Source organism: Aethalodelphis obliquidens, unplaced genomic scaffold (assembly GCF_003676395.1).
Source record: "Aethalodelphis obliquidens isolate GAN/ISIS:26980383/991018 unplaced genomic scaffold, ASM367639v1 scaffold9, whole genome shotgun sequence".
Taxonomy (NCBI): Eukaryota; Metazoa; Chordata; class Mammalia; order Artiodactyla; family Delphinidae; genus Aethalodelphis; species Aethalodelphis obliquidens.
In genome coordinates, this window is record NW_020837953.1 from 20286755 (window position 1) to 20309137 (window position 22383).

A 22383-nucleotide genomic window follows, 5' to 3' on the forward strand; every position below is an offset into this window, starting at 1 on the left:
GTTCCCTGACCAGGGATCAAACCTGTGCCCCCTGCAGGGGAAGCACGGAGCCCTAACCATTGGACCTCCAGGGAATTCCCTGAAGATGTTAGATCCTGATGAGTCTAAAAACATGAAATCAAATTCAGTTCATGGAGCCTATGATTGGCACTGAAAGCTGGTTTAAACGTGATAGACACATAAGGAAGAACCTCCATCAACACATTCTGATTTGAAAATAGAAGCAAATTTCTCCTGAACTTAGCCTGTCATTAACTCCAGCATGAAATTCGAGAATCAAAGCAAAGAAGCAGCAGTATTTGTTTTAAGAACAATTCTAACGCTAGGTACCTCAGTTCCACTCATTATATCCCTTCAACCCTTGATTCACTACAAAGAAGAATACACATAAACACCAGTGGCATCTTGGAGAAATTAAGTAGGGCTACTAAGAGGTATGTTTATCAGCCTATTTCCATCTACACAAAAGAGAATTCACCTAGTTCCCTATTCCAAAATAACAATAAACAGTAACTTTGAACCTCTGTAAGTACAAACATTTTAAGGAACCATGAGGCCAAAATAAAAGCTTACTCAATCAACCTCTGCTCTGAGTACGCTCTGCAAGAGAAGTAAGTCCCTTTCCATCCGGTACATCTTGTAAGAATGTTGTTTCCTTTTGTCAAAAAGAGACACTGTCCACGTTCATATATTTGAAAAAGCAGAAGTTAATCTTTTTTTGTTTTGTTTTTTTTGCGGTACGCGGGCTTCTCACTGTCGTGGCCTCTCCCATTGCGGAGCACAGGCTCTGGACGCGCAGGCTCAGCGGCCATGGCTCACGGGCCCAGCCGCTCCGCGGCATGTGGGATCTTCCTGGACTAAGGCACGAACCCGTGTCCCCTGCATCGGCAGGCGGACTCTCAACCACTGTGCCACCAGGGAAGCCCTAAAAGTTATCTTCTTAAATGTTTGAGACAAAACAAATTGAAAGATTTCTGAGATTGATTAGAGAATAAAGGTAAATACTACACCAAGGAATTTAAAATTGGAAAATCAGAGGTGGAAAGAATATTAGAAGTCGGTGAGTCTAACCTTCTCATTAGTCATTGAGATCCTTTTATCTGGTTCCTCCCTAAACAGCTCTGGTACTAAGTCAGTTATGTACCATTTCAAAAGGAAGGCCATTCTACTGTTGGATGGCACTGAATACTAGAGATGCCTTCTTTACACTGAGTCCCATTAATCTGCCTTCTTACCATTTTTACCTCCTGGTGTTACTTCTATACTACTCCCATATTTATATAAAATAACAAAAAATGCAAGATACAGATAGAGGTTTGGAGATTCTAGAAGAAGACAGCAGCTATTCTACACTCAACTAAAATACAAGCCAGTTGAGCCAACTTAATCCAGGAGGTCAATGACAGAACAGATGTAGCAAACAAACTGCTATGATATCCATGGAGACAAAGCAAAGCAACATTATCCTCCTACCAGGTAACCAGAAAAAGGTGGTTAGTGAAGTAAAACACTGCTGAGCACTCACTGATGAAATAATTAGTTAGTCTACATCTAAACCCATTTCAGCAGATAACTTAAAATGGTCTTTGGGGCTTCCCTGGTGGCGCAGTGGTTAAGAATCTGCCTGCCAGTGCAGGGGACAGGGATTCGAGCCCTGGTCTGGGAAGATCCCACATGCCATGGAGCAACTAAGCCTGTGCACCACAACTACTGAGCCTGCGCTCTAGAGTCCATGTGCCACAACTACTGAGCCCCAGTGCCACAGCTACTGAAGCCTGTGCGCCTAGAGCGTGTGCTCCGCAACAACAGAAGCCACTGCAAGGAGAAGCCCGTGCACCGCAATGAAGAGTAGCCCCCGCTCGCCGCAACTAGAGAAAGCCCGCGCGCAGCAACGAAGACCCAACTCAGCCAATAAATAAATAAATTCTTTTTAAAATAAAATAAAATGGTCTTTCTCTAAAGACATTAAAGCTTGTAACACTAGGAAATCAACAGGGAAGTGGAATGGGGGCTAGTGGGAAAAAAGGAGGAGACATTGTTAATCTTTCTCTCACCGTTAGCAGTGCTTACAGACAATGGATTGGCCTTGACTTTGCTCTGCTCTGGAGCGGGGGTGGTGGTGGAGAAAATTAAATACAATTTTTAAAAAGCCTACAGAAAGTAATAAAACTAAAACAATAAAACAGCCAAAGGGCCAGCGCTAGAACAAGGCACATGTCTACTGCTGGGGGCAGCAGCCTTCTCAGTTTCTCTATACACTGGCTATTCATTTCCTTTAAATCCTAGGAAAACCGGTACTTGCTCTGAATTAGTCCAGTAACATGCTTGTACATATCTCATGGTATTTACCTGACCCCTGCTAGCCACAAAGCTATGGGCTAAAAGATAATAACTGTATCTCTAAAATTAATTAAACTACTCTGAAAAGACTGAAGGAAGGGCAATTAACTTTTAGTAAATTTAGCTCCACATCAATCTTATTTGCCTTATTTATTATTGGAAGGTAAAGATTTATTGCAGGTTAGGCTCTAACTCTTCCTTTCTGGCTATCCCAGCAGTGGACGGTAACTAATGTATACTTAGGTGATGTTTCTGGTAATAAAGACGACCAAATCAAACAACCTGTATCTTTATTACTCAACTCTATTTCCCAGAATACTTCAGAAGGGAAAGGACCAGGTCCTAGTTTGAGCTTTTTTTTTTTTTTTTTTTTTTTGCCTCTGAAAAGGACATTCTGCCAAGGTATGTGCTGATAATGTCACTGCCCCATTTGAAGACATGTAATTTAGACCCCCACTGTCAACTGAACTCCAAACTAAGTGTGGCTTAAATTCTTCCATGACCTGGGCCTTTCTAGAATCAATTCTTGTTATTCCTCTTCTTACTTCTATACACCAACAAAGACATCACTTCCTCTAAAACGGTGTGTGTAGCTGCCAGCTGCTAGGTTCCAGCCACACAGAGAAATCTGAGAGGGTGACTCTCACCCACAGACACCCAGAGGCCTTTCTCTGATTTGGGAACAAGAGGCAGACTGAGGGACTCCCGGACAAGGTGAGTCCCTGATTCTACACAGAGGGCCTCTGACTGCCACAGAGGTGTCTTTCCAGCCAGTCCTGGAGCAGCAGCTGTGCAGTACTGCTGGCGGTGCTCTCTAAAAGCCTGAGACCCAAGTCTCTTGGGGTTTCCCTGGGAGGTTCTGGTATGTGATGCTATGATTGTTTTCATAGTAGAGAGCTGATATATTTTAAAGAGGGGAAAAGAGCTAGCTGAAACATCTTCTGCCCGGGTTGAAGAATCTCATAAAGTCAGTGAGAAGATTAGACTGCTTACACAAGCTGATGCCTGCAGCAGAGGCCAGTCCTCTGACATTACAAACCTTGAGTATGGCAAAACGTAATAATCTAAACATGTCCACCTCTTTACTTGAGAACACAGTAGATTTTCTTGAAAAATAACTAGAAGTGAGCCCCTAAACTTTCATTTCATGGAGGGATGGTGGCTTGCCTTCAAGGACATACATGGTTACTCAAAGATATGTCAAACTCTCTCCAACCCTTAGTGACTGGTGCCAAAACACCCTAAAAGCGCCTCAGAAGAATGCAGAACAACTTCAGAGGGAAAGAATGGATGGTATGGTTGAAAACACTCATTTTCAGGAAAGCCTAGGATTGCTTTCCCGAGAAGCTGCAGGATGGGGGCAAAGAGTGTGGGAAGTGAAGAAAAAAAAAGCTTGAAAACTCAACTACACGGGTGAAATAGGTTGTAAATCATAAAAAGAGCCAGCTAAAAAGATCTATGACAAAAACTGTGCTGGAAAGGACAAATTTACCTGCTCTCTTTAGAGATTATGTGGATGACGGCGATTTGGGATTAGACAAAAAGAATGGATCAGAAAATGGAGACCACCTAGACTATGAGTCAGAAGTCGATTCAAAGAAACTCATCCATGCTGTTACTTAACTGTTTCCTTAAAAAGGCTCGAAGGAGAAAAGCAAGGAACATTTTAAAAATTATGTGAAGATGGGTTCCCTGGTGGCACAGTGGTTAAAAATCCGCCTGCCAACGCAGGGAACATGGGTTCGCACCCTGGTCCAGGAAGATCCCACGTGACGCAGAGCAACTAAGCCTGTGTGCCACAACTACTGAGCCTGCGCTCTAGAGCCCGTGAGCCACAACTACTGAAGCCCGCATGCCACAACTACTGCAGACGAGCACCTAGAGCCCGTGCTCTGCAACAAGAGAAGCCACTGCAATGAGAAGCCCGCACACCACAACAAAGAGCAGCCCCTGCTCACTGCAACTAGAGAAAGCCCAGGCGCAGCAATGAAGACCCAACGCAGCCACAAATAAATTAATTAATTTAAAAAAAAATTATTGAAGACAATCAAATGAAAAGGAGCTTACAAGTCAAATGAGAAATTTCCAAACTGAGCAACCCTCTTTGCAATTTGAATATTCACAGCTTGAAAGTGAAATTCAAAAGCTTCAGCTTAAACTTCAAATAGTGACTGAACTACATCAACAACATATAATGAAACTTTGCACAAAGTTTATCAAGGAGGGAATTTACTGCTTAGAAGAACAAACTTCCCAAAGTGTACGAAAATATCAGCAGTGTACTCCCCAAGTGCAACTCCTACAGAAAGCTGGCCAAAGACCTAGAGAGAGAATTGGAAAGAAACATTTCCTTCTATCAAAGACGGATCATGTCCCATGAGAAAAAACCCTCAACAAAGTTGGCTGGCATCTCTGTTGACTGAGAGAAAGCTCAACAAGCTAAGAAAAGAAATGGTCACAGGAGACAAAATTGGCCAGAGCAGGGTTTAAATTCCAGCTTTCCCCCAGGGGCTCCTCTGCCCTGCTATTCAGCAAGCAGAGGCCCGAGAGGGTCAGGGAATCCCTCTCCTTCATCAGGTTCCCAGGGAAGAAGGAGGTCAAACCGTGAGGGCTGAGGGACCCAGGGTCATGTCCAGGTTTAATTCCAGAGCAGCCACCTCCTAAATATCCACAAGCATAGTAGGACATCTGCCTAATGTTTTCTGTCTTTAAACGTCCTCTTGATTTCTCTCTTTAGTTAATGGCTGTTATTCAATTGATGCTACATTTGCTTTTACTATAATTCCTAAGATAGGGTTTAATATAATGCTTAAGAATATATTATTTCCACTTCATTGGACTCTCTAGAATTAGACAGCATACCTGCTATACTTTGGCTGCAATAAAAGATCCTCTATTACTTAAAGCATCAATTGAAGTTTGATGTGACCAGGTGGAGGCATTTGAAACAATACAGGAAATGCAACAAGCTGTTATTAAAAATCTATACAAGTAACAATATTTATCCCTATAAATTTTGATTGGTTTTAAAAACAATGTAAAAATAAACAAAAACTAAATAACAACATCCCCAGCTAATCTCAGTACTATTTTTATTGGTTTAGCCCTAAATGCATAGATTAGGGGAATTGACATTTTGCAATTTTTTGTTTCTTGCTTTTAAATTTCTCTTTAACCTCTGTTATTTTGTTTAGCAAATGCTTTGCTGTTTAAATGTTTTAAATTTTTATGAAGTCAAAATAAAAGTTTTCCCTTCTAAAAAAAACCAGTATGTTCATAGCTCTTGTTAAATAAATGCTCCCATGAGAGATCAGTATGAAAGTTGTGGTACACAGTGCTGGGCCTCCAAGTGGGAAGCCCCTCTCTTTCTGGAGAATCTTGAGTTCAGCCTGGAGGATGAGGTCTCTGATTATGCCAGTAACCTTAGGAAGAGGGCTGGATGCCTATCCACTGAGAAATGAGTAAAAGAGCCCTAAGTGCGCAGCAGCACAAGAAGGCTAGTTTGGCTTTATCCTCTGGGTCAAGTTCTCTAGAGAGAAAATTGCTGGTGGTGGGTCCTTAGACAGTACCTTTCACATGCAGGAGGACCTGGTGCTGAAAAAAAAAAAAAAATCAAGCAAGGTAACTAAGAATCTACACTGGTCCTGTGAAGCTAAGGCACGTGACCTCAGGATTCTGAAACAGAACAGGGACTGGGAACAAGCCGAGCGAGGTAGGATCAGAAGTTAAACCTTCAAAGCAAAGGGTGGCTGTTTTTTAGTTTCATATATTTTGTGACAAGTTCCCTTTTTTGTTCCCTCTTTGTACTCAAAGTTCTGAATGGTGTTAACAGGGCTAAGGGAAAAGAATCAAAGGAAGTGATTTGTGTCTATATATGAGCCAGAGCTTTAGAGCAGAGGCAGCAATACGATGAAAGCAATCGATAATCCAGAAGCAGCACCCAAAGAGGGAAAGAGAAGCAGGACACACTGGGGCCACCTGGGCAACTTTCTATCTCTACCTGTGGATTCTCTTTCCTGAATTCATGTTTTGGAGGTTCACAGGTTTGACAAATAAGGAAAACTGGACTACTTATACTTTCTGGATCAACTTAATATTGCTCACAAATAGCTCTACGTGGGCTATTACTTCCATTTGCAAAACCTCATTTTGTGAAAATCTTGCTGTCTCCATCAAGCCTTTTTTCCTTCCTCTTCTGACTCTCACAGCACTGTGTCATTCTCCGGTGGCACTCAGCTATGCTTGTTCTGTCGCTGGGTTTTATATTTGTTTTTATTTTGTGAGCTCCTTTAGGTAACAACTGCCTAAGTTAGCATACTTTTTAAAAACCTAGAATGAGTATTTTTCTTATGTGGACTTGAGGTTTGAATCCCTTATTACTCAGAAAACCACACAAAGGTGATTTAAATATCCTACATAGAAAATTAGGAGGAAGGGTGTCCTTAATGTTCCTTGTATCCTGGTTAGCTCGGATATTTTGGCTCTAGCTAATTTCCTCTGCACAAAGACCCTGCTTAAAGCATTCATGAATAAGCGAGAAGAGTGGTAGCTGAGGCATGGCTTCTCTGAAAAGGGGAGGGAGGAAATAAAAAATAGCTGCTTTCACTGGGGGCAGGAAGGAGATTATTTCATTAGGAGCCAAACAGTGAGACTATCTCAGTACAAACAATTGTTTGGCTTGAAGGCTCCATGTGGCCAATTACTCCGGCAAAGGCTCAGCTGGAATAGAACACAGAGCCTGCCAGGACTGAGGGATAGAGACTGACACAGGCTCAAGTGTCTCAGTCATGGCTCTGGGATCCCAGAGCATCCCAGCAAGGATGCTCATAGAACACACTCTACCCCAATCAGCAAAGAGCATCATTCTGCACCCAACCCAGTCCAGAATGTGGATTGAAAAGAGATGAGAAAAAGATGACCAAAAAAAAAAAGAAAAAGATGACACTGGGGACAATGTAAAGTAATTCAACCTAAAAAGAACATTTTGGGGGTGGGGGAGAGATAAATTAGGACTCTGGGATTAACATATACACACTACTATATATAAGATAGATAAACAACAAGGACCTACTGTATAGCACAGGGAACTATATTCAATATCTTTTAATAACCTATAATGGAAAAGAATCTGAAAAAGAATATATATATATATATATATATATATATAAAACTGAATCAGTTTGCTGTACACCTGAAACTAACACAATGTTGTAAACTAAGTATACTTCAAAAAAAATTAAAAAAATTTTTAATATAAAATAAAACCAACATTTTGTAGCAAAAGCAATAAGGATAAAACCCAGATCTTATAAGAGAGCTAGAACATTTCAATCACTACCTCAATGGCTTTCATCAGGCTGGGGGTTGGAGGTGTGTAGAGATGGATCGCTGAGCTAACAGCTGGGCAATTATTTCAAAGTTGGCCAGGTGGACCTGATATTTCAAAACTTGACATTATAATTAAACTAATTTCCTATCACTCATGACCTCACTTCAGGAAACAGATGTTTAACTCGATTCTCTAGAAGTTATTGTCTTCACTCCCTGGGGACATTTAGTTCTTTATGTTTTTTAAGTTACTTCCCGTTAAAGCCTTAGCTTCCTCTTTGCAACAACCAATAGCTTCTCATATTCTGAAAAAAATACTGAAGATGCAAAGTAAGCCTGCCCACTGAGGGGAGGCATATCTTTAGAAGAAGCTACCAAAGAAAGGTGATAGAGCTCTTGACCAATGAGACTGCTCTTCATCCTCCAACCCAGGACAGGTAATAAGCAGCAGAGGACCAATATGAAAATAGATATTAAAAATAGCCACATTCAAACAGTACCACTCTTCTTTCTTTAGAGCTGTGCTTCTCAACTGAAGCAATTTTCCCCACAAGTGGCAATGTCAATGTCTAGAGACATTTTTAGTTGTCACAAGTGGCAGAAAGTTGGGGTGCTACTGGCATCTAGTAGGTGAGGCCAAGGATGCTGCTTTACCTCCTACACAGGACAACCTCTCAACAAAGAAGTATCCGAAACATCAATAGTACTGAGAAACCATCTTGAAGCCACTTAGTTTGAAGCATGTGAGACATAAGAATATGCCAATCCTGTGGAAAAGCCGTTTCTCTTGTTCTGTAACAAAGAGATAAACATTTTGATACAGAATTCCCAAACTGGAAAGAACCTTAAGGATTATCTAGTCCAAGCACAGCTGGAGAATCTAAGGCCCGGGGAGGTCAAGTCATTTACCCAAGTTCATAGAAGAAATCATCAGCTGGACTGGAATGAGAATCATCTTTCTACACCCCAAATGTGTGTTATACATAGCAGATGCTCAATAATAGTCCCTAAATTGATATCCTATTCTTCAGGGGTTCTTTTCTCCTCTCACACACACATTCTCTGCTGCTGGAAAGCCCAAGGCCTGAGCTTGTGTGTGAAGGCTCATCCACACCCCTTCCCAGCCACGTTCCTCTTCCTCAGAGGAAGCCCAGAAGTGGAGGAGAGCGAAGAACAAGAAGCCAGGCAGAACTCATTTTTCACTTGTTTGAAGGGGAGCTCGTGCTTTTCACACAGGCAGAGAGAGGCTTTACACAAAACCTTCCGAGTCAGCAAATGAACTCTTGTACAAGACCACAGACATGTGAACTTCTTCCTTCCACGACCGTGTGCAGCTTTCCCAACACATCAGAGGAGCCCCAACCAATGGCAAACAGATGGAAAACCAGTGAGAGTTTAACTGAATCACAACCGTATCCAAAAGCTAGAGAACTTTCATCGCTACAGAAACAGCAGAATAGAAATGAATTCTGGGACCAAAATACAGATGGTTAGTCCAGGGACACGCAGAATGTTAGTCATCAAAACAGCCCTGGCTTAAGGGAGCAGAGCAAAAAGTGGAGATTTGCCCTTTCAAAAGAAGATATTCACTATGTTTCAAAAGCCAGGTGTTTCAGAATTGGGTATAATGAGGTACGGGTCGGAAGGTATGGTGCAAGTGGGTGGCGCAAAGATGCCAGCCGTGTGGATAGAAAGTTCCTACAAAGGGGACATTACGCAGAGGAACTCAGAGCAGGTCTCTTGGGGAAAAAAATCGCGGCTTCGAAAGAGCCAAAGTAAGGTTCTTCAAATTAGACAAACCTGTTCCAGCAGGAACAAGGGGAGCTTCTAAAAGTGTTGCAAGGTTATGATTAATCTCTATGGCAGCTGAGGACAGTGTCTAAATATTTACTCCCAGCCCACAAAAAGGCTAAAGGACTGCTATTTCAGCCTCCCGTTTTACACTCCCTGCTCCATTTCCCCTAAAATGGTGTGTCTCACTGAGACCTCCTACGGAAAGGGCAGAATACCAGCTCTGTGACTGGCTCCAGCTTTCAAGGTGGTACAGATGCCAGAGCACACAAAAGAGATGGTGCACAGAAGCAACTGCCACAGAGCAACCTTGAGATTCACCTGCTCGGCTTCCTGCAACGTCACAGAGCTTCAAATCTCTGAGTTAAAGAGTATGAGGGTGACTTTCAAAAAACTAAACAAGATTATGATCTGAACACGCATAACTAGAATAGTGTTCACGACGGAGACACAGACACTATGTACCCGATGCTGTGCTTTAGCTAACAGGAAAACACGGGACTCAGTCCCTCTCCTCATGGAATTCACAGTCTAAGGAAAGCTTTGTAAAACAAAAACAAAACACAGTAGCTGTTATTCCCCTTTCCACCAATGTGGGGCTTCTAATCTTCCTTCTCAGTGGACTGAGTTTAAGTGAAGGAGGCCTGTATGAACAACATAAGATGCTGATCAACGGCCCAACGGTATTTCCACATACCAAGTATATAACGTGGAAATTGCACGTGAGATATAAGAATATATCTTGGCCCATCTTGCTGTGATCATGTCCCATAAATCTGTTCCTTACGGTCAAGCCTGGATTCTCCCCAGCTCTCTGTGCTCCTTGTCTCAAATGTCCACTGCCATGAGGCAGTTCAAAATGAACTGCCCCCACGGCAAGGCCATCTCTACATGGGCTCAACCCAGAGGACTCCCTGACAACTCCTTAAAATTAGAGGGCCCACATAACTACTCAACTCTGAACACATAAATAACCCATTAGTTTCACAGCAACACAAAAATTCACAATGTCTCATTACCTTATAACACTGAAAAATTAAGACCCAAGGGTCCAACAATTGGGCAAGAGTTAAGTAATGATATATTCAAACAATGGAATACAATAAAGGCATTTAAATGTTTTTAATGTCATGAAAAATGCTTATGATAAATGTTAAGCCAAACAATAATGATACAAAATTATAATAGTATAAGCTGAAATAAAAAATGGGTGATAAGGATTATATGAAATACCTTCTGCATCATACTTTTTCATACTTTCCAATGATTTTCATCACAAATATGAATAACTTTCATAATGAGAAAAAATAAAGTTTTTGTTCTTTAAAGAAAAGCATTTAATGATGTTTAGCTAATAAGCACAACTGGTCTGGGAATCTGTTCCTATGGTAACAAATTTTTTTTTTTCTTTTTTCTTTTTGGTCATCCAGCATGTGGGATCTTAGTTCCACGACTGGGGATCAAACCCCCGCCCCCTGCAGTGGAAGCGAGGAGTCTCAACCACTGAACCGTCAAGGAAGTTCCTTTTTTCCCCTTATATGCATAAGAAGTCTAATGAAACTGAGCCTTATTTCTACTCTGCCCTTGATTTGAGTCACTTGTGCCTGGTGCCTATTCACAGACTAGGCTCAAAACCAAGTCAGAATGCTCAGAGGAGGTGATTTGGAATCTTCCTGATTCCAATGTTGTATTTAATGATGCTTCCTTTCTCTCACATAAAAGCTAGTAACGTTAATAATAGCACTCACACTCTACGAAAGACCTTTGCTCAAAATTCTCCTCGGTCTGAAACAGTTTCTCCAACCCAATCCCTCACATCTACCTTCAGAGAGACAAAGTCCCCAGTCCTTACAGCCATTATTTCAATAAAAATGCTTTCAGCACAGCAGAAGAGCCTGAATCTTTTCTTTCTTTCTTTTTCAAATCAGCCGTCACACAAATTGGTTTCCATTAGGTCCGTTGTTGCCAGCTATTTTGAACACAAGCATCATGATAAGAACAGGGAATTTCCTTCCTATTTCTCATCAGAGGGCTTGGGTCAGTTATAACCCAAGTGGTAAAGTATCAACAAGAAAAGACACCAATGCCTCTTCCCTCACCAGCATATGATATTACCAGTTCACATGGAAAATTCTGTACGAAATTATTTTTCAAAGGCATTAGAACAAAAACCGTCTAAACAATATTAAGACAAAGTTTTTAACTCAAGGCTTGAAACACTAGAGATCTCATTTCTAAATACACACACACACAGAGGGGACTTCCACTAAGACAAGAAAAGAGGAAGAAGTTAAAATTTACTTCGTGTGCACTTCAGGAAGTAACATTGTAGGATTAACATGTAAACTCACATCTAAAGGTATAAGCTCTGAGACAGAGGCATGGGGATTTATGGTCTTCCCATCACTAGCAACTGCTGTGAAAGACAGTATGGCTATTTGCAATAGAGGAAAAGAAAAGGTGCTCTATTTTCTCACATCTCTGTGCTGGGACAGGCTTATCAGCTACAGCTGACAGTAGGTCTCTCTTCCTCCTGTATTTGCTCTACTATTTTCAACACATGATAAAATGAGAAAGTTACACATTTGTTTTTTGGGTGTAGAGAAATGACATGAAGCCTGAGGGATCCAGTTCTCATTGTTTCCGATTAAGACATTTCTTTTTGAAAGTTTTGACTTGAAATTAAATAAGGATCAACAGAGCATTTTCCAAGTGGGCTTATGAAGTCCAGTACTTTCTAAATAAACCATATCCTACAGGTATGTAAAAATCAAACCAGAATATCCATAGGAAATATACAAATGGGGAAAAGAGGGCTACGGTCAACAAAAATGGTCAGAAAACTACTTAACATTACTTGAAAATGAAAACGAGCAGCAATAATAAAATCCCAGCAATATGTTACAAAGGTGGGATTCCAGGGCGTTTCAGCCACACAGGAGGGAGCATGGGGGTCAAGGCGAGCGGTGGACAAACTGAAGACAACCTCCAGGGCAACCTTACACTGATGGATGGCCACAGATGAAGGCGGATTTGGCTCATCTCTGGGGTTTTTCACTGGGAAGGGACCTGCAGTTCAGCCATCAATGGACCAGCATCCACAAAGCCTGTGGGGAAATATAGGATCCAGAAGAGTGGGGTAGGGAAGGAGAAAGTTTGGAAAATGGAAGAGTCAAATACAGTAGTGAAATATTGTATTTATTAAACATGAGGCTTCAAAAACGCATAGATGTACCTCTTAAGGTAAAATGGACTGCATGGGAACAACTGGTACTCTGGGAAGCAGGCTGATACGCTTTTTACAATACCAAATTACATTTCAATCACATCTGTGAATTATAGTAGTACCTGCTAAGAGGAAATTAATTTTTGGAGAAAACAGAAAAACAATGAAACCTATGCAATTTTTTTTTTTTTTTTTTTTTTACCGTTGGTAACTTTACTCAATGAAGGTTCCTTATCCATAGCTTCTGTGGAAAATAACAGCCTAAAAGCAAACATACTCACACTCCACTGAAAAGCCCTGTTGGCCTAGTTCCACCAATTCCATTAACGTGGCAGGCGCCCAAAGGCAGGTGACCTGATTGACAAAAAAAGCACTTCTAGAAAGTGCTAAACTTGTATCACGTAACTCATTAAACACTTTATAATCAAGGAGAAAACTAGTAGCCATAACTTGAGAAGCTTTGTCTTTAAATGGAGCAGCAGCAACCCTCCAAATAAGACAAAATATTTTTTATTTTTCAGGTTCAGTATAGAAGATAGTATGTCCAGTGATCTTACCTCTCTCACCCAGTGGTAACTGGACTGAATCAGGGGGCGGGTGGCACAGGCAAACCGATCAAACTATTTAAAAAAATACGTGGCACAAGGAAAACTTCCTTAACTATCAAGGAAAGTCTAATCTGTACCACGTTTTAAGGCTGCAATCCTCAAAACTCTCTTTGTACATCTTAAGTGTTACTTTGTTACTCAAAGCTTTTAGTTGTAGATGGGACAAGCTCAGTGCATACACATCATGCTTAAGGCTTCCCAGAATTAACAGGGTGAGAACTTATTTTCTGAGTAACCAAACGATAAATTGTCCTGGTGGAGACCAAAAGTCAAATACAGATCCCACAGAATCCGCACATCCTAATTATATAGGCAATGCCTATATAAAACTTACATTACTTGTTACGTGACTATACAAAGTTACATTACTTCCCAGGACTAATTACTGTTCTGGCAACAGTTAAGATCCTAGATCCTTTTGAAGCACAAGAGGTTATCTGCCTGAAAACCCTTCTTATTGCTTGTCCAAAATAACTGTTTACTTACAAGGAGAAAGAATTACATCTTGGAGATTTAAGTGCCTTTGTGCCTTTGCCTGTCTCAGCTTGGATCCTCCCCTTGCTCTACACTATCACAGGGAACTACATCCCCCAGGCTCCCTTGCCAACTGATTTATGAGTAAGTTCCACCAATGGGAGGCACTGATGAGGAAAGGCAGGAGAAGGAGGGAAGCCAGGGTAATGCTCTCTATCTTACTTGGTCCGAGTTCCAGCTGCCACCAGACAGCTCTTCTTTCCAGGCTTCTAGCTCACAGCAGATGGCTCAGGCTTCTAGCCTTTGGTGACACCAGCACCTTCTAATTTCCTTAGGGGCCTAGGAGCTCCCAGGTGTTGCCAATCTCTGGGTTGTCTCACCACCCCATTGACCTTCTTGGCTCTTGTATCACCTACGGAAACTATTCCATATTAAATTCCCTCTGCTTGTACTGCCTACAGTGCTTTCTGTTTCTCTGAAGGGTCCCTACCTTTAAAATATATTTTAAAACTTAGCTTTCCTAAGAATTACACAAACATTCAGATAACATATAAAGGATTTCTTCTAATAAGAAACAAAGGATTTATACTGTTCAAACAAATACTTACTGAGAGCCTGACCTGTGCCAACCATTGTTCTAGGTGCCAGGAATACTATAGTGAACAAAACAGGCATAAAACCCCTGCCCTCATGGAGCTTACATTCTAGTGGATGTGTTAACTGTAGCAAGTTACAATTTTAAGAAGTTAACTAGCAGAGGAATATTTCTTTAACAATAGAGGAATTTGGTAAAAGTGAATTAACTTTAAGGGGTTCTACTCTACATAGACTTGGTTCCTACCTTTTCAATGTGGTATGCTGAACTGTCACACTCCAGGGGCCAACACAGAACTTCTTCAAAGTTAGTATCTACTTAAACTGGCCACTTGCTCAAACAGAAGTATAACTGTGATAAGGATTTAAGCAGACACAATGACAAAAGTTAGGCACTGTATGCTTAGAATGTAAAACACATTTGTGTTTTATGCAGATTCTTGTTGGGCATCTTTTTCACAGGGGATATCATTTGGAGGAATTGAGTCTGAGTCCACTTAATAAGTCACTTTATCTCTTCCTTATGGCACAGGTAGCTTTCAACATAACATACAACGCCAGCTGCAATGTTCATAATGAGTAACATGTTGTGGTCTCCAGCTGCATGACATTATTTCCAAGATGGAATTTTCAGGCAGAACAGAAACCGACAATGACTCATGTGGTGAACAGTAATATAGACAACTGTGCCCAAGAAAGCTGCCACCTACATACCATAATGACATCAGATGAAAAATGCAGAAAGAAGGAAATTCTCTGATTTATTTAAAAGCAATAGATTTGTTGAAAGGTATACTGAGAGATGTGGCTGCAACTGCCTGTTTACACATCCTAAGCACTGAACAACCAAGGGCACACTCAAATATTCAACACTCTTAGACTGCTTGAGTATGAGAGCACGCTCAGCCTCAGAATTCAACGTCATCAACTCCAGAAATGGCATGACATCTACTGCTGACATTTCACTAGACTTCTCTAAGATAGTTTAATGTACTCATGAGGGTACACTTCCATGGAGATCTAGTGGGCACAATACTCAGACCTTCCTTACTACTCAGCAGTTAGAGAACATTGCATGTTTGCAATATTTATAATTCCATTTGAGTAGCAGGTGGGCTTCCAATACTAGGGGCTTCTTACACAACAGGGAGTCTAAAGCATATTCATAATCTCAATGCCATACAGCAAGTCAACTACAGAGCTAGGATTTTAACCTTATGGGTCTCTGCCTACCTTATCCCTTGCCAATCCCCAACATGTAGTGAGAATATACTAAAGAATCACACACACACACATACACATACACACACACACACACGGTACAGCACATCTTGCCTACTGCACATTCTGCTTCCTCTGCCTGGAATGCCCTAAATTCACCTGACAAAGTCATGCTTATCATTCAAGACATAGCCTACTTGACTCTCTGAGCCATGACTTCCTAGGCAGACTTTCTTGCTTTCTTCAATGCTTTCATTTCTCCCTGTACACAATCCTACAATGATAATTACTACATTGCATCATGTATCTGCTTACACATCTACTTGCCCATTAGACTATAAAATCCTTGAAACCAAAGGCCCTATCTTTTAATCTACATGTCTTGGTACAGTGTCTGACACAAAGCAGGTGCTTAAGAACTATTTTCTGAATGAATATATATAGTGTGGGATTGTACTCTCAGGCTTGCAAAGAGTTCTTAAAAGATAAGGCATTTTGTACTCTCTATCTATCCCACTGCCACTGGATAATGGCAAGGAGAACGAATAGGAAAGTATCTCCCAGGGAACAGGTTTAACAAGTTAATATTAAAAGACAACCTAGTATGTACATAATAATTAAATGTTGAAATTTATGAACTACTTTTATGAATTTAGATAATTTTTAAATATTGTTAAAATTTGTTGAACTAAAGAGTAATGTAAATAAAATAATTCATGTTTCAAATGGAAAAAAAAAAAAAAGACAACCTAATGGGGACTTTTATAAATTACTTTCAGTAAAACTGTGTCAACCTGACTACAACCGTCAGAGTTAAGGTACATTAGCTGTAAAAAGCCAGAAAGTTATTTGATTTTGGCTGGAGAAGGGTATTTAACAACTAGAGATGGAAGGAAAATTCCTTCTGTTGTCCAGATCTGATGCAATTTAAAAAAATCTCTTAAGAGGTGCCACAGATACAGCTAAAATAATTAAAAATTGATAGGAATGTTCATTTCTAAGGAATGATATTTAACAAGCAATGATTTAGCTATTGACAGAAAACAAAAGTAAAGCAAAGCTAGAGATTAATTTACCAGAGTTAAAATTTGGGACTAATATTAAAAAAAAATGTCTACAGAAAGATTCCCTGGTCTAACCTTTCATACAACTTCGAAGAGTCAGGAAATTTCATCCAGAGACCATCCTCAAGGGTACCATAAAGTCCTATAGGAAATGGTTTTGGCTTAAAAACTAGGTGGTTTTTTATTTGGTGAGTTATTCAGTGAGTCATTCTAACTGTGGCTTCCAGTAACTAGAGTATTTAAGGGAATAAAGTCTGAAAGTGAAATGAATAAAATCAAGATAAAATAAACAAGTTCAGCAATGGTAATAATAAATAATGCCTACATTTGTGTAACACTTTAGTTTACGACACATTTTTATTTTTCAAATGAGGAAAATTAAACGGAGAAAGGTAGTGTGCTGAAGGACACAAAGCTAAAATAATCAGAGTAATGGAGTTTAACTGTATGTTCCAACATCAAAAGTCTACAGCTCTGATTCTTTGCCACCTGAAAGGTGAGCCTACCTGTGCTATGGATGGGCCTAGGACACTCTCTAAGATGACTTCAATGAGAGTAGCCATTTCCAAATCACTTACGCATATCTTTCAACTTAATACCCTGAAAGAATGGGGACGCTCTTTAATGTGCATGGAGAGGGAATATCCATGCCCTCCACGTTATACTGTGGACTGAAAAATGCCAGGTGCCATGAACTGTGGGTAACATGCTACTATTTGCATAAAAACACTGAAAAGAAATATATTTAAATGTAGTTTTTTTGTCCATGCATATACTATCTCTTAAAAGTCACATAAGAAATTACTAACAGTGGTAACTTGCAGAAGCACTGGAAAATGATGGCTAAGGGATCAGGGACAGGAGCACAACTTTTCACTGTACATATTCCCTTTTGAACTTTTTGAATTTTGAACCACATGAAAGTGGTTTTGCAAAGAGTGAATTGAAATTTAAGAATACATAATGGGAGTTGGAACAAAGGCAATGGTTAGGTGATTCAAAGTGAAACATTTCAGAAATGGGATGTAGCAGAAGAACAGAGAAGTAAAAAGGTATTACAAAGTTTTTGTCAGACTCCAGAATTCCGTGTGGTATTTCACAGTTAGAAGTAAGTATTCCTCAAGACCATCAAACTTCTTCCATTCTAATTCTTTGCTCATTAAACAGCTCTCAATTTTTCACTAACCTTGATACTGAGAAAGGAGTGTCCCAACAGTGTATATAAGTATTCAGGTCATCAGAAAGGTAGATCCTTTCATCGTAAATAAGATAGTGTCCAGTTTAAACAAGTCTTTTGTTGTTCCGCGGAATGTGGGATCTTCCTGGACCAGGGCTCAAACCCGTGTCCCCTGCATTGGAACGCAGATTCTTAACCACTGTGCCACCAGGGAAGTCCTAAACCAGTCTTTGACAAGGTTGATTAGGGGTTATTTCAGGCACACTGATAAAATACGCAACTGCAGAGCTAAAGACTAAACCTTAGACCAGTATAACCCTACCAAGGGTCTATCCAAAAACGGGACCTGGCCTCAACTAGATGGAATTAACCATTAACATATCTGAAATTTCCAGTATGTTTGTCCTCTGTTCTTCCACAACTTAAGTCAGTCCAAAATTTTACCCTAAAGGTCACAATAACTTAAGGGTTTTGGGTGATGAAACCACATCTTTCAGCCTAAAGCAAGTCACAGCATTTTTTTAAAGGCAATACCAAAGCAGCCTCCGTTCCCACACAGAAATTATTTCAATGCATTAGAGGTACCGGAAACTGGTGAGTCTTATGCTCAAGAGAGTTAAAAAACCCCAGGACCAACAAAACTTGTAGTATACAAAGAGAACACATGTTTATTCTCTATTCTGATGTTCAAATTACATATCTAAAGATAATATCATTCTTAAATCAGTTTAAGATTTTTTAAAAAAAGATTTATTGCCAGAGTTATTTTGGAACATTACAAAAATACCTGCTCAAAGGTCTGCAGTTCAGGGCTACATCATCTGATTTTATATTAATGGATTAGCAAGCAGTCACTCACCAGGTCCTATACAATTAAGCTCTCAGTTTTCTAAGGAAGAAAGGACATTAGACCTACAGATAAATACTCAAGTACAAACCTTATTTTAGCTTACAGCTTTAAAATTCCTCCTCCCACTAAGTGTATTATTATTATTTATTTTTACCAGAGCTTAACAGCTAACTTAATCTACAGATGCAAGTGTCTCTTCCTTCCATGGTCTGACATTTGTCCACATGATGATTACAACAACTAAAATCAGGAAAAAGGAGATGGAAAATGAGTAAAAGGAGTTGAAAGAGTGGAAGGGGCTAGCTAATTCACAAACTGGATAAACTGAGGCCACAACAAATGTCTTAACTGAAAGATGACTGACTGACACATTGTCATCTCCTTTTTAATACAATGGCCGAGTCACTGAAGCCACCAAGCCAAAATGTAAAGCTAATTTGTGAAAAGAAATTGTTTCAGAAACCAGAATTCTACTATCAAGAGCAGTTAATAAAGTTTACAAACCAGCAGTTACTAGCTCTCATTAAGAATGAATTGACTAATGTTTTATTACCTGATTCCCAGTAATTCTGTTGATAAAGAGCAACGGAAAATTTGGAGGAAGAAGTGATGAATCAACCTCTCTTCCATGTGTTATATTTTATAGGAATATGAGTAAGTATAAGAGTGGTATGCAAAATAGGGGATGGGGTGGTACTAATCATCAGAATGGCATCTGACTCCCCAAATGTAGCCATGCTCACTCCAGTGGGTTGCTTCACTGTGACTTAAGATCTGTCAACTGAGGACACAAGGGAATTTGAGTAAAACCAAGAGATATACTCTTAAATTTTAAACCGAATCTTCCAATAGATCTAGCACAAGATCTCACAAGAGTCAACTATAAGAAATTAACTTACTCAATGTAAATTGATTCTAAAGTACTTTTTAAAATGAATTATTGCCAATGCAAAAATTCAGGAGAGAAGTCTGGGGACCTGCTTTCCTAATGGCACATGTCATTTATCCATTGGTAAAGGTACTAAAATATCCTACGAGGTGTCCAAATTAAAGTATCTGTCTCCTGTTCTCCTTAAATAACGTTACTTCTCGGACTTCCCTGGTGGCGCAGTGGTTAAGAATCCGCCTGCCAATGCAGGGGACACGGGTTCGAGCCCTGGTCTGGGAAGATCCCACATGCCATGGAGCAACTAAGCCTGTGCACCACAACTACTGAGGCTGCGCTCTAGAGCCCGCGAGCCACAACTGCTGAGCCCGTGTGCCACAACTACTGAAGCTCACGTGCCTAGAGAACGTGCTCCCAGCAAGAGAAGCCACCACAATGAGAAGCCCGCACACCGCAACGAAGAGTAGCCCCAGCTTGCCGCAACCGGAGAAAAGCCCGCGTGCAGCAACGAAGACCCAACGCAGCCAAAAATAAAAACAAAAAATAAAAACAAAACCTTACTTCTCTAAAATAAAAGGTAATTAAGTGAAAGCGTCAATTAAGCATGTACTTCCTTTCTCGATACTGATAAATACAATTGAACCTTTGTTGTGTACTATACGCCCAACACGCTATATGGCAAACAATCCAGGCAAATTCACTGCATTATGAACAAAAGTAAATTAACAATAGCTCCCAAAATATATCCCTTTCTACCCAAACCAAAAAGGAAAAGAATTTTCCCAACTTCTCCAATTTATATTCCAAAGAATTCAGAAAGAAAATAAGGAAACAAAATATTTATAATCTATCAATTTCGAGTGCAAATATTTCACTAATAACCAAGCTTTCGTAGCATACTGATTTGTAATTGTATCAAATCATGAATCTTTGAGGGCACAGAAAACAAAGACTAAATGGCTCTGCCAATCTACAATGGTCATATTTCACCTTTAGAAGGGTGATGGCCATGAAAGCAACAAATTCGATGTATCCCTTGCTTCCTCCTCCGCACTGATTAAACCAATCCTGCACTACAGACACAGTCTGCTAGTTTCTGCCACCACACACACATCAGGCCTCCAACACACTCCACAAGCCAGGGCTAGGCTGTCTAGAAGTCCGCACTGTGTCACTGCATAAGGCAGTTCCCCCTCCACACATCCAGAAAGAGGAAAGCCACCTAAGCGCTCTGTCAGATCTCAGCAAGGCTGTAAAATGACAGATGGAACTACTAACCAAATAGCAGGCAGCGACGCTCACCACCTTTAAAAATCATTTAAGCAGTTTTCCTCCCCGTCATCTCGCTTCTCCCCGCCCCCACCCCCACCCTCGCGCGCACCACCGCAGTTCGCCCCCAGCTTCGCAAGCGGAAGGCTGCGAGCTCTGGGCTGCCTCTGGACTGACAGTCGGCCCAGAACTCATTCAGAGCCCTGAAATACATACATTCTCACCTGCACACACCACGCCACTTCCACCCACACCACCACCGCCCCACCCCCCAACCACACACACTCGCCCTCCCAACCTCTCCCCACACCAATCCCGGCGCGGCAGAACACCTAGCAGCCTCATCAGCAACGGTAGCACGCGTTACCATTTAGATGATTCGGGCCACCTAAGCTCCACAGACCGCCCCCTCACCACACAGGCCGCCTCCCCCGCGCTGCCCGGAGGCTGGACCCCTCGCCCGCCAGGAGGGATGCGCTACCTTTAGACTGGCAGTCCGCACAAAACTTGTTATCCTCCTCCAGCAGCAGGTTGGCTAGGACCGCCTGGTACCGATCCACGTCCTTCACCGATTTGCCCGTCATGGCCAGGGTGCCGGCGGGGGCAGAGGGCGACGCGCCCTCCTCGCCCCCAGAAACCCCTGCCTCAGTCCAGGGGTGAGGACTCCTGGTCCCCCGCCCAGGGGCACCTCCTGAGCGGGGAAGAGCCCTCTCCCACCGCCCGGCCCGGCACCCCTTCTCGGGTCAGCCGCGCCCGCCCCCCACTCTGCAGCCCCTCAGCGCGGCGCCCCCTGGCGGGCTTAGGGAAAGACCCGGGTCCCGACGACGCTGCCGGACCAGGCAGGGACCCTCAGCCCAGGCAAGGGGGGCGCTCAGGCCTCCTGCGTGCCGGGCGCAGAGACGACTCCCAGGCCTGCCTGTCTGTGAGCCGTGCGTCCCGCGCCTCGGTTTCCCTGGCAGCTGCTGCCAGCCCTGCCACCACCTCTGCCGCCTACTTCCGGCAGCTCTTCCTCTCCTCCTCCACCCCTCCCAGCCCGCGCATGCGCCCCGCCCCCACCGCTTCGGACTGGGCTCTTCCCTCCGCTCCGCCTCTCAGGAACCAATCGGGGCAGAAGTGAGGGGCGGAGCTTGGGTGGGGCGGAGGGGGAAGTGGGCCCGCCCCCTGCATGTCCTTGGAAAAGAATGAATGGAGCCGGAGGAAAGCGAGTGGAGAGAGTAGAGGCAAGCGAAGGGAAACAACAATTAACATTAGCTGAGCTCTTACTATGTGCCAGGCGCTGTGCTAAGCGCCTTATATGCATTATCCCAATATAATCCCAAAACCTCTCTACGAGTTAAATATTTACCATCCTTATGTAACGTGGTGGTTGTGGATACTCCAAAGTCCTCCAGCTTATTCTTTCCTTCAACAGCCAAATAGAAGGGCCCAACCTCCTAACCCAGGATAAGAGGACATCACAACCTCCCCAGCTTTTCAGAGGATTCTGGTTACCTCTCACTTGGAATGCATGCTCCTGCTGAATTCCTGGTCCCCCTATTCATTAGGTCTTCTCTTG

At 41.8% G+C, this 22383-nt stretch overlaps 1 protein-coding gene across 2 annotated transcripts in view; it reads right to left on the minus strand.

Moving 5' to 3' along the window:
- SMAP2 (small ArfGAP2) overlaps nt 1-21779 on the minus strand; it is a 47504-nt gene extending 25725 nt beyond the window's left edge. The window contains exon 1 of one of the 2 annotated variants that reach the window (XM_027108966.1): nt 21310-21779. In XM_027108966.1, the coding sequence (XP_026964767.1) occupies nt 21310-21412 (103 nt within the window). In that variant the 5' untranslated portion in view covers nt 21413-21779. Of the gene's footprint in view, nt 1-14608; nt 14714-21309 lie in introns of those variants that run through there. The other variant, XM_027108967.1, reaches the window with a different exon arrangement.
- Nucleotides 21780-22383: the final 604 nt, after the last annotated feature.